The 13,451-nt window shown below is 33.5% G+C and overlaps 1 protein-coding gene across 1 annotated transcript; it reads right to left on the bottom strand.

Annotated features, from left to right (window-relative positions):
* Nucleotides 1-4,813: 4,813 nt before the first annotated feature.
* LOC117687036 (BTB/POZ domain-containing protein 2) lies at nucleotides 4,814-11,866 on the bottom strand. The gene is made up of 2 exons (XM_066080540.1): nucleotides 11,193-11,866; nucleotides 4,814-7,110 (listed from the first exon to the last, which is right to left on the bottom strand). The coding sequence occupies exons 1-2, from the start codon at nucleotides 11,435-11,437 to the stop codon at nucleotides 6,018-6,020; spliced, it is 1,338 nt and encodes a 445-aa protein (XP_065936612.1). The 5' UTR covers nucleotides 11,438-11,866; the 3' UTR covers nucleotides 4,814-6,017.
* Between the last annotated feature and the right edge of the window lie 1,585 nt (nucleotides 11,867-13,451).

The following is a 13,451-nucleotide window of genomic DNA, read 5'->3' as shown; positions in this document are numbered from 1 at the left end:
GTTATAAATACTCATGTTGTTAGGAAATGTCCTCTCTGACGACATCGATGGATAAAAATTGCATAATTACTGTTCTGAAATATAAGACTTTAGTGGGCGATGGAGAAAAAGGAAAGATGACAGAGGGCGAGGCTTATCCAGCCTTGCTCATGTGTTCGACCTAACCCCAAATAAAATACCGCTAATATTTCTAGACTGTTTTGTTTACCCTGTAACAAATTTACACCTTAAAAGAACTACCGGTATTCCTGGAAAGTTTACTGTAATCTGCAGTTCAAACCTTGACAAATCCGCGTACACGAAGCAATAAGATGACGTCACAGTTTTTTTGAACGTCGAATAACTGCACTAGGCTTTATTTGGGACATTGACCAAATATAGCTTTTTTTTTACTTGTATTTAATCAATGCAATGGGTGGTTGCAGGATAAAAGTGGTTAAGTGATCTATATAAGGAATAAGGAATCATTCTTTGAGTATTATATGGTGATAATTTTGGTCGGGGCGTGATCAAATCCAATAAAGCCCGAAGGGCTTTATGATAGATTTGATCACGCCCCGACCGAAATTATCACCTCATAATATTCAAAGAATGATTCTTTATTACTTATATTTATATAATTATAAACAATCGTACGATCAAATATTTAAATATAAACAATTATTCCTTTTAAAGGAATGATCGGCAATAATGATATTATTGATAGCTAGAAGCAATCAACATGATCAGTTTGATGTAAAATAATTTAAAAGAAACTGGATTTTTACAACATACAGAATATATTGAATCTGTACTCCATAATTTCGTCATTATAAACAGTCAACAAATTTAATTTTGAAATACATTTGCGGAAAGCCGTTGGTAAACTCCATTTCTAGTTTTATATTTTTAACGTAATTATTAAATATTAATGTATCTTCTTCTTCTTCTTCAGAATACTGAGTAGGGCTCTTCAAAGAGCATTAACACGTATAGAAAGAATGAGTTGTATTAAAATAATTTAATGCGAAAAACATTGATTGCCATCTTAACTTGCTATTTAGGTCGCATTATAAGGTAACCTTGCCCTCTTCCTAGCTACTACTGTGGTTTCATTAATATTCACGGGTATCAATTTTCGTGGATTTTTGAAAAACCACAGTTTCAAGGATACGTAATTTCGTTGCCAATGATCCTATCAATTCAAAATGTTAGTTGAAATTGAACTTCAATGAACAATTAATTTCGTGGATCAACTTAACAACGAAATCCACGAAAATTGGTATTCAACAAATATTGATGAAACCACAGTATTATGCAACATCAATAGATCGAGGTCATTTCATGGAGCATCTTCTTATGATTGAAGTAAGCTCATCGAGGTCAACTGCATTACTGAATGAATCTTTCGATCGAAATTCTTACGCGTGAGACAAAATGTGAATTCTTGAATTAACAGGTCGAACTGTATTTAATTATGTTTGCATCTCTTAAGGTAAATGAATTGAAATAAAACTGAGTAAAATGTTATATAAATACTAAACCAAACTTCAAGTTTTAATAAGAACTACTTATGCAAGCGGAATGTGTGCGCACGTGGAAGCATTTGCCGGATGTCTCATATGGACACAACAGTGATCGGCCGAAGCCGATCACAATAAGCAAACCCGCTGGCGCTCAATTTGGCTTTATGAGTTATATAGTACAAAATCGATAAGTAGTGTTATCACAGACAAAGACACTGTAAAATGTAAATATACTTATATAGTAAAAACATTAAAACATTCTTATTTCATGCACTCGCTTATAAAACAATCTTAAAATAAAGCATTTTTAAAAACATGACCTTAACTTACCAAGTAGACATGAGATACCGGTTATAAACACTTATGTTCAGCAGGGCTGACAAGAATCTCTATATAACATCTGCTGTCTCCGTTAATGACATGGTAAAAGATTTGCAAAGGTTAATGAATGACATTTATCCTGTAACTACCTCTTGTATTGACCAAGAAAGGGTAGCCCAATTATCCAAAGCTATATTCGGTCAATGCCCCGAAATAACCTCTTGCATTTACTAGACGTTAAAATTCATTGTAACATCATCTTTCTTGCTTCATTTACGCCATTTGTCGTGGTTTAAATTTAAGAAACGCAGCGAAATTTGTCGAAAATTGCTTGTTTGGGGCGTAAACTGTGATATGTTGCAGAATAAACAAAATACATGACAAATGTCTTGAGATGACAAGTCTCATCCTCTGTCAAGTTTTCTTACCCTCGCTCAAACAAAGCTTACACGTCAAGACGGCAACCATATCTTTGATATGTATTCGTCATTTAGGGTCATTTGACGAATGGCATAGTTTTATCCTGTGATGACAATAATATAGGATTTTGGTGCCAAAAGTTTTGGTAACATACGCATTCAATCACACGAGCCAAAATAGAAGGTTCAGAGTCAACATCCCTCACCTGAGCAACAATAGCTCTTACTGGTCAGAACAAAAATTAAAAGAAAAAAGGAAATCACTAGCTGTGTCCTTCAACTCGACATTTTGGTATATTGACGACGTATTATCAATTAAAAATTGGTATTTCCTTAGTTAAGTCGTCTCGATATATCCCAGTAACCATATACCTTTTATCACCTGCACATTGAGTTTTTGTCTCCTATTTGATTCGATACGCGAGGATATGCTCTTCCTAAATTCAATTTCTAAACCGATACAAGTTACAGACGGACAGGTTGATAAAACAAGAGTGACAACACTCTCGATTGAAGTCATCATTTTATAAGTTCTGTGGATGACACAAAGACCTTGACAACAAATGCATTGTTCCAATGTCGAATGTTAACTAACGTTTATCATACGTATTGTAAGGCCGTTATTAATCATCTTCTTGTTCACGAATTTTCGTTTTCCTGATTACGTAAAAGAGCACACGGCGGGTATGACCGATCGGCAGAGGATGCTCATTTCTCAATGGTAACTGATCCTACCTCTAACTTTTTTAGAGGTCCGCCTTTGCTATGATCCTGTTTTGTATTTTTCCTTTTTGGACTTTTTTGGATTTTAAATACTGTTCGTTATCACCATATTTCATCTATCCAAGACTTTATAATTCTATCAATATTTGATCAAGTTTTACAAATGTTTTCTAATAATTTTATTCCATATAAACTACATTGTAATGTGCAGTAAGTGTTAGTCCCCTGTTGGAATTTGAATCATACAAATTTTCCAAAACAGCTGTGCTATTCGACTTTATCATCAATTGGTTGACAATTCCTGTCTTTCTTTTTTGAACTTACACAGTGTCGTATGTTTTGTTTGCAGCAGTATCGCATGATTTGCACCCTTTTTATCATCTTTTTAAATACTCAATTCACAAACCACAATGCTCCATGGTGGGAACACGGATTTCCTTCTGTCCTCCAATATTTGTCTTTGATGTTCATCCGTGTCAAAAAGATTTTGTCTGCCGTGTTCCTCCTTAACCATTTAACTGCTTGATCAAACATTAATTCTTCGGATGCTGAAACGCTATCTGGTTGGAAAAGCTTGTAAATACAGAAATACAGTACATAAATACAGTAATTACGGAATGATTTTCGGTAAAAAGAAACTCGGAATTTCATCATCAACTTTTTAAAGGTGTATATATCAAAAATTTATGAGTCGCTTTAACGCTGAGCAATTTCCATGACTAAACAAACCAAGCTTGTTGAAATAAATGTCGCTAGAGTAGTATAAATACGCGATTCCAACTTGGGCACTGACGTTCATCAATGCGATTTATACTCTGTCCCGAGTTTTTGATTCCACCACTTGTTGCTTGATATTTCAAAAATAGTAAATACCTTTGTGCTCAAACTACGTCCGTCCACTAATATGAAAAATGTCCAGAGTATCTGTATTGAAACGCTCCCTCTATCGCTTCAGTTTTCGATACACATCAAACAAGTGAAAAGCTGTCAATGTGACAGTAAACCGGGTTTTCTTTAATGTGAACTGTATCCATAATCCATGTCAACCCGTATCCAGTGAAATGGAGTACCCTATATGAAACATTTTGCCAAAAAATGACTAAGTTCAAAAGCTAGTATTTTTTTCCATAAATTATCGGAAATCAAAATCCTAGCAATATGCACACCTCTTATATAAGTACAATTGATCTGCAACAGAACAACTTCCTATCTTGAAAACTGTCGGAGGAGTTATCCGTACAGTGAGAGTACCCTATATGCAATATTTTGCCAAAAAATGACTAAGTTCAAAAGCTGGTATTTTTTCGGTAAATCATTGGAAATCAAAATCCTAGAAATATGCACACCTCTGATATATGTACAATTGATCTGCAGAAGAACAACTTCCTATCTTGAAAACTGTAGGAGGAGTTATCCGTACAATGAGGGTACCCTATATGCAATATTTTGTCATAAAATGACTAAGTTCAAAAGCTGGTATTTTTTCATAAATTATCAGAAATCAAAATCCTAGCAATATGCACACCTCTGATATATGTACAATTGATCTGCAAAAGAACAACTTCCTACCTTGAAAACTGTAGGAGGAGTTATCCGTACAATGAGGGTACCCTTTTGGCAGCCGCCCACCCGCCCGCCATTTTCACCATTTTAATAACTAGATTTTTCCTTCGGAAAACCCGGTTTAAAATTGAAAGTCTATGGAGATTTTGCATTGCATCAGCCATTAATAAGCACGGATGATAATGTTAAAAAATTGCGCGATGTATTCCGAGTGTATTCCGAATTTATTAGTAAAAAGCTACAAAAGACAAATGAATTGTTGTTACAATACACATACATTTACAGACATAATAACTATGATATTAATGCGACTCCATACATTTCCGTATACAAATCTGTTATTGACTCAAACTGCTTTCCATAGCTTTAAGTTTCATCAACAACCACGTGTTTTGCAAATGAATAATATTATTTCGTTTATCAAACTATAGATGTGTTTTTAAGTGAGCTTATCTTAATGCCTAATATATTTGGGTTTTTTACGATACTATGCGCATTTAAACGTTATAGGCAGTTAGTTTGTGTATAGAAAAAGTAGTGACACAGATTATTCATCCGCTTCTTTGACCTCTTGACCCAGTCTGATGATACGCAGAAATAACAGTGAATTTGCACAGAAAGCGAGGAAAAAGTTCTAAAATACTTGATAACAAAGTTAAAGAACATAACTAAACAATGAAAATAAAAATTAATAATGTCTTTAGTTAGCCCTGCTATTCTGTTAGTAGGTTCGTCAACTGCAGATCCGCTGCTCTGTTAGGATTATCTTTCCTTACTATTAAAGGTGTAACCGAGGGGTAACCGAGGGGCTCCCACAAGGACTTTATTTACAATGTAACTGATTACCAGGATCTAAACCAAGGATATTCAAAACAAGGGGCTCCCCAAGAGAATATTATATTTGACTAACCTGGGATAAACCATGGATATAGGGTAAACAACAAATCTGAGAATTACAGTTTGTTACAGTACCGATTTTCATTGTTAGCAACGCTTTCCGCATTGATATACGTATGCTCAAATATCCTAGCCATGTCTCATATGAATTACGTTGTGTCCTTCCATAACTGTATTTTAACAGCATTTCAATCTTACCATTGTCAGTGCAGATGGGGGAAGGTCATATCAACAATAAAATCAACGCTCAATTTAATTACAGGCATGTAAACACAAATTTTGTGAAACGCTTTAACCCGTTATGAAAATTCCTTTGCACACAGTGTTGGAGTTATGAAAACAGTTAACAAAACAAATAATTCAATGCTTAAACTTCAATATTCAACTTCCTGTTTTGTCTGCGAATAAGTTAACGTCTCAAAATATCTTACGCGCAATTTCAAATACGTGTTCATGGAATCCCCCACCCCCATCCATCCACCACCAGTAGGCTTAACAGTAAATTTTGATTTTCGCTTGAAATGTTTTACTTTAACATCTATTAATGTTTCTGACGTCAAAATAAAACTTATTATTTAACCTTTGACTTTTATATCATGCAAAACCCACAAATTAGCTGCAAGTTATGCTGCAAGTCAACACTCCGGGATTGTTTTTGGAAAATTGACAACTTTTTTCCATTGAAGTCCATCCTTGCTGTGTAATTAATTGTCATGGGCGTTTGATTAATCTTTACGTTCTTAACAAGATCCCATTTTCGAATAGAAGTAGGTGCACATTCAAAACCTATCGATATGATGTATTCTATATTTCCAGAAAGTTTTATTAGGTAACGAGGATATAGTTTTACGTATTTATCGGCTTTGCACTCCGAAAGAGGAACGGCGAATCTTTGTGAACTTTGGTCATCTTCCTGCGACAGCTTGACGACGACATTTTCGATATCATCCTCATCTACGAAACTTTCGAAATTTAGATAAACTCCAACTAAAACGGCAGCGTAATTTACAGACAATGTAAGCCCTTCATTGTCATTTAAGCTGTATCTTTGGATGCTGGCAAATATTTTTCTTCCAGTTGTGCTACTTATCATAAGTTTTGTTGGTTGCTTCTTCCTTTCTCTCTTTTTGAACAGATATCCACCTGCATTTTTAATTTGCAGTTGCTGTCGCAATATGTCCACTTTTTCTTCATTATTCAAAATACCAGATTCACAAACCACATCGTTTAAATAACGATGCTCCATAATGGGAAAACGGATCTCTTTTAATATGTCCCCTAACACTTTTCTTTGGTTTTCTCCTGTGTCTAGAATATTTTGTCTGCTGCATTCCTCCTTTGACCACTTAACGACTTGATCAAATATTAATTCCTCTGGTGCTGAAATGCTGTCTCGTTGGAAAATCTTGTAAATACAGGATGGACACATGCTCAAAAAATCTTCAGTAAAAAGAAATTTCGGAATTTCGTCATCAACTTTTTTTAAGCATATATCAATAATTTCTGAGTCACTAAAACGCTGAGCAATATCCATCACTTTGCAAACCAAGCTTGTTGAAATAAATGTCACTAGAGAAGTTCGACAGAGCGACGCTAGAAGATCCGTTTTGAATTTATCGGCACAAAATAATAAATCCTCCAGGTTGTAAATGGTTACACTTGTCTTGTCTGTGTACAAAAATCTGAAGGGAGTGGAAAAATATTTACATGTATAAAATGATTATGATTATATTTACAATTAAATAATGTGTTACAGTGAGACCGTTGGGGTGGGCGCAGCCTTTGATTATATATGTGTATATATACGTATCACTATGATAAATTAATTAAAAAATAAAATAGTATGATTTTACAAATGGATGCAAAAAAGTAAATGAATTTAAATACAAGTTAATTTCAATATATTTTCTTTTTATTATCCATAATTTTTACGCTACAGTATTAAAAATTAATTTACACGTAGAAGGGAAAGTCTTCAAATCATTAGTTTTAAAAAATAGTCATTTACCTTTTACGAGGCTTAAAGCTGCTGATTTTTTGATACTCAATATTATATTATTTAAAAGCGAGCTCTAAGAACCAGTGTGCACGGGGAGAAGAACAAGCTAAACCTACAGTTCATCAAACAATTTTTTTTTGTCTACGTCCCATAATGCTCTCTAATGTTTTCACCCATGGTGCTATGCCAAAAATAGCCGACTTTTAACTCGTAATTTACGGTGACTTAAAGTTTGAAGACACGTGTTGAGTACCGCATATGTTTTGGCGAGACTCAAAAGATTTGTTACATGCCTCCATACCTTCGTATTGAGTCGAGAAACGTAAACAAAGACGAACAAAGTCATGGATGATGTCACAAAACACTCGCGCTATATTTCCCGCGATAAATTTAGAGGTGGATCAAACATCTGTAATGAGTGTACTGGCTATTTCAGTATAGACTGCGATACCTGCCTCATAGACGTATGATATGTCTTTAATCTTTTTTTAATATGGAATATATATATATATATATATATATATATATATATATATATATATATATATATATATATATATATATATATATATCTCTATATATATAGAGCCATACTTTTCTGTCATATCGATTCATTTTTAAGCTTATTGTGCATGCATGCACAGTAGGCAGGTAAGCATATGAGTAGGGAGGAAATAAACAAAAGGGCATTTGAACTAAATTAAATGAAAAAATAAACAGGTAAAAAAAATTATGTAGATATTGCATATAGTCAGACCATCAAATTCAAAAGTGGGAAATTGCACACCTACAAACGGGTACCGGTCTCTCTCTCTCTCTCTCTCTCTCTCTCTCTCTCTCTCTCTCTCTCTCTCTCTCTCTCTCCCTCTCTCTCTCTCTCTCGGGGTGGGGGTTGCGCTGTATGTATCATTACCATTAAAATTAGTACCTTTGGCATACTTATTGTAGAGCAATACTCTCTCAAAAATTCTTTGACGTTCGTTGATACCTAAATAAAACTACGTTATAAGTTTACAATGATGCAAGGTATGTGTAACGTTAATTCTTGCTGCGCTCGCCACAACGGTAGCACCGTAAAACATATTATGGCTTCACTAGTAATAAAAACAGCGTCTATGTAAAAGAAACAAGCACTTATAACGTTAGTTACATTCCCATAGAACATTCGAAAGGATGCAGATCGTGACGTCAAAGTTAATTATGGCGTCATATTGTATGAGGTACAGACAAGTGACTTTCTACACATCGCTGTGAAATCAATCAGGAAGCCTTACAATACCCGCGTTCTGAAATACAATGCCGGTCCAATTGATCGCAGACTATTGACCGGCGGTCCAATGGATCGCAGACTATTGACCGGCAGTTCAATAGAACAGTTTCAATTGTTAAGCAAAACTGCATACACAAACAAAATAGACGCAAATATTTAATCTGGAATAAAACAACAAAATTCCTATGATTAGGTAATAATTTGAGTTATTTTCCCTTATTTAAACGTTTTTGTGACGTCTGAGTTCACGTCATTTTATTTAAGGAATAAATTCAATATTCATTTTTTTATACGATATAAAATGATTTAGGGAAGTTTTCACTTTATAAACCGCGAATCGGTTTATAAAAAAGCGTAAACTGTTTCAAACCATTTTATATCGTATAAACTAATAAATATTGAATTCATTGCTTATAAATTTTTTTTAACTCTTCATTGTAGATAAAAACGGTCATTTGACCTTTAAAATGACGTAAAATTGTACAAAATTCAAACGTAACGTCAGGCGTATTGGTACGTTTTTGACGTTAGTCTTTCTATGACGTAGGCAACATTCTTTATACGATATAAAATATTTGGTTAGCCAATCAGAAAGCGCGTTACAACCAGAATTAAATTATTGAAGAATAAAAACTTCATATCTTAAACAGATGTCTACATTACTGCAGATAACTACATTTATTTTTATCATCCTTTAAGTTGAAGGAAAAGTTAGTGATCATGACCTGACCTTGATACGAAAACAAGGAAGTCAAATTTGATTAAAATTGATGTAATCATTTGGTTATATGATCTGTTTGACTGTGTCAAAATTTTATGAATTTCTTAATATAAAAAGGTTGTCTGATAACGAGAAGACTCCTTCCTTAAGTGCCATTATTAATTTGAATTAGATCCAATTTATTTAATTGAATTTTTTATGTATACATACATTTTATAGGTAAATGTTTTGTAATTGTGCTAGTTAAATGAGACATAAAATCAGTCTCTGTCTTTCTGTGTATTTTGGAGGTATTAGTCCAACCCTTTGACCCAATTACAACCGTTATGTAAAGGGTCTTATTGTTTTAAGATAACTGTAAACAAACGGTTTAATGATTATCTGAGCATTAATTTGGCAGAATTATTAACTAATTACAAGTTACCAACTAATTGTAATGTCAACACTAAAAGTAATAAACATCGGTTGCACAGTATGTGGTTTCCTCATCCGTATTTATAATCCCTAAAGATAAGACAATCTCGAGTTATTACATGTAATCACAACAGGGGTTAACTGAGACTGTAAAAACGTCTTCAGAATTAGTTCATCATCATTTGATTGCGTTTGGGGTTAATTTAAACATTTGTGAACTCATAATACAGGGGGACTTCCAACTTCTCTTTCGGAGGAAATTCCGGTTAAGTTACCGATCAAAAAGCGACTATTTCGCCAAAGTTGGTCCTTGAGTGCCAATAAAATTTACACTTGCCATGTGGGCAATGAAATCTTTAAGAAATAGTCGCCCACAGTAAACATTACTTGCATTTGCGAGTGGGCGAGTGGTTATTTGCAACCCTCTAATGATATTATGTATTATATTATCTATGATATTAATGTAGGATACAATGTCGTTGAATAATTAAGATTTAAACGTACATGTAATGTTCATTGCAGACTTTTTCCCCCCTGTTCACTTTGGCATTTTAGTTTTTTTTAGTTTTTTTTGTGTTGTCTGGCATATTTAATCTGTGTAACCCCCCCCCCCTTCCCGAGAATCAAGGGCCAGGAACATCCGAAATATGCGGATCCTTCTTAAAATCTATTAAATGTGAGCATTCAAATGAGGGCAAGTTACAACAGTTTCATATTTCTGAAGAAATGCCCTTATTCTTTAGTTTTTGCAAGATTCAAATTTCATTTTTTTCATTATGCTAAGTTATGTTATTTATAATTTCCATGTCTTATAGTAAAGTCGGTAAACTTGCAAGCTAATTTAAAGGGGCATGGTCACGATTTTGGTCGAAAATTATTGTTTCGATTTTAATGTTTACAATGCTTAAGTTAGGCATTAGTAATAGGCAACCAAAATTTGGGTGTCATTTGTTGAGTTATAAGCGAGTTAGAGTTTACAATTCTTCGCTATGTAAACAAAGCTTTTGTTTACATTTTGAATGTTGAAGTGAAAATTCCAGTTTCAGACCTCAAATGAATGTGTTAATTATTAGAAACTGTTTATCAATGCTTAAAATGAGTAAGAAGATATACAAATCAGCTCGAAATAGATTTTTTACCGGTATATTGGACCTAATATGTAAACAAAAACAGGGCACGAGCCTTGTTTACAATACGAAGAATTGTGAGCTCTGTATCTTGCTTAAAAATAATTGACGGGCACCCAAATTTCATTTGATCATTAGAAATACATTCCTAAAGAATTGTAAATAATAAAAACAGAAAAATAAAATTTGACCAAAATCGTGACCATGCCCCTTGAAAGTAAAATCTCACTTACTCTAAAAATTGGTGGAATATATCAGGCTCGATTTCTCTGATAGTCAGAGTTTTGGACTCCTCTCCATCTTTGACCATATCACACAGCACGCTGCTCCTACACATTAGTATAAACTTGTGAGCCCTGACAACAGCGCCCTCTGTCCCAACTTTGAACGTGATGTCACCGTCGTCAAGGTGATTTTCATACATTATCCGAATACATTTCGTCAATGAGTTCGATGCCTGCCAATTTTGGTCAGCCATGTTTTTCTTTTCGTATGAAATACACAAATAAATTTTTTAAATATCTGTTCCTATGGGTACATTGTGATTTCCAAGAAAAAAAGGATTAGTCATAAATCCTCACTTGCTAATAGATAAATCCGTTCAGATGATGGAGTTTACTCGCCATTAAAAACAATTCTATAGGTCTGTAAAATGTGTGTCTGGGCCGCTCTCCTGCAATTTTTTCTTGAACTGCATTCATTGATTTTATTCCTGACTACACAAATTAAAAGAAGTGCAGCAAGAAGTATAAACATTTTATCAGCATAAAAGACAATATAATCGATGAATAATCAACTGAAGAAGGCTAGTCATGGTACATGTACAGCAAACTTTAAACGGCCTAAAGCTTTAGGAATTTAAACAAAGATTATTTTAAATACTGCATGTGCCTCACGAGTCACACAGTCTGTTTTCAACATGATTAATGTATAGTTTTTATATAGTGACTTTCTGATTGATTGATTTTCAGTAATGCATGCTTTATGTATAGTTTTTATATAGTGACTTCCTGATTTATTGATTGACCGATTTTCAGTAATGCATGCTCAAGGAAGTTGAATGGTCAACAAATTAACTATCAGATTTACCATGTTTTTTTTTTGTTTTTTTTTTTAGAAATGATTTGTTTACCTATAAACTGTTTTAACTAAAGAAAAAAAATCGATAAATTTATTCCTTTAAATTTGAGAATTTCCCTGTACATTTTTCATATAGAGATCTCCTTCCAAAGAAGATAAATACCGTGTAAAAAACTGTCTCACCATCTAGCTCTCTTGATTTAATGTTTATTTTAGTAAAAAAAAAAATGATTTCAAAGTAAGATGGTATTTCAAGTCTGGTCATTTCTTTCGATTCCTTTTACTTTTTTAGTAGCAAAATTTGTTCAAGGATTTTGTATTCTCAAGTATTCTTATTAAGAACTAATTAAGAATTCTCAACAAATGTATTTCTACAGTTTAGGACATGAATATCGCTGAAAATAGCACTTTATAGATCATGCATTATGGTGCATGTACATGTATAACTGAAACTAACTCTTAATCATTTTATAATGAATTTAATTTTTGAATTTATGTACATGTGTTACATTCCTGAATGAACGATTAAAAAATCCTCAGATTAGTTTGAATGAATCACTCACAACTTAAAACTAGGCTTTAACTGTTCATGTCTTGCACTTGGAGAGAATGGTATTAAATTAAGGACTTTGAAACATTTAGGATTTTTCGGCTATTTCAATTTCGTTAGAATAAAGAAACACTACATTTTTAATTAATTTTGTCAGTGATAATATTGTTGAACAATATGCATATTTCTTATTAAATTTACAAGGTTTACCCAATAAATGTTTATTTCTTTAAAACTGTTGAGAAAATAAATAAAAAACCAAACAAAAACAAAAAAACAACAACAAATTTTTGCAACAAAGAAAGACTTTAAATACTCTGTTTATATCATATGAGATTTTCAACATTCAGTATAACAAAATAAATAGAGCCTGTTCGGGAGGATAACAGTTGAAATTCACACCCCTCGAAAACCATTGTCAACCTCCGCTTCGCGTCGGTTGACAATGGTTTTCGAGGGGTGTCAATTTCAACTGTTTCCCTACCAAACAGGCAATATTTATATATTGTTATACTTTCATGTTAAATACTGAAATCTGATTGGTTAAGACGCAGTTAATAATATTTTCTATTACCCTCAGCGTTAGTAACGCACTTAGCAACAGGTAACATTAAAAAATTTTACATGCGCGAAAATTATGCGCGTACGGTTCGCTGTAGAATTCACGCATATACACATAATCCCGCAGACACGCATGCACAAACTAAAAACCCGTTTCAAGGCATATCGCGCTATTGCGCGGCCTGTAATAATAAATACAATATGTCATGAATAATATTGATAGCCATATATTCTGATAAATTCATCGATCTGAGAGATCGGAAAAGGGGTCTTTTATTCGAGAGCGCTAGCAACTTCGTTT

The sequence above is a fragment of the Magallana gigas genome, chromosome 1 (assembly GCF_963853765.1).
Source record: "Magallana gigas chromosome 1, xbMagGiga1.1, whole genome shotgun sequence".
In the NCBI taxonomy this organism is placed as follows: domain Eukaryota; kingdom Metazoa; phylum Mollusca; class Bivalvia; order Ostreida; family Ostreidae; genus Magallana; species Magallana gigas.
This window is presented reverse-complemented; position numbering and strand designations above follow the sequence as displayed.

Coding starts and splice junctions, on each gene's coding strand:
- LOC117687036 (XM_066080540.1), bottom strand. CDS start 11,437: ATGGCTGACCAAAATTGGCAGGCATCGAACTCATTGACGAAATGTATT. Junction 7,111..11,192: donor ATATTCCACCAATTTTTAGA/GTAAGTGAGATT, acceptor CACTCCCTTCAG/ATTTTTGTACACAGACAAGA.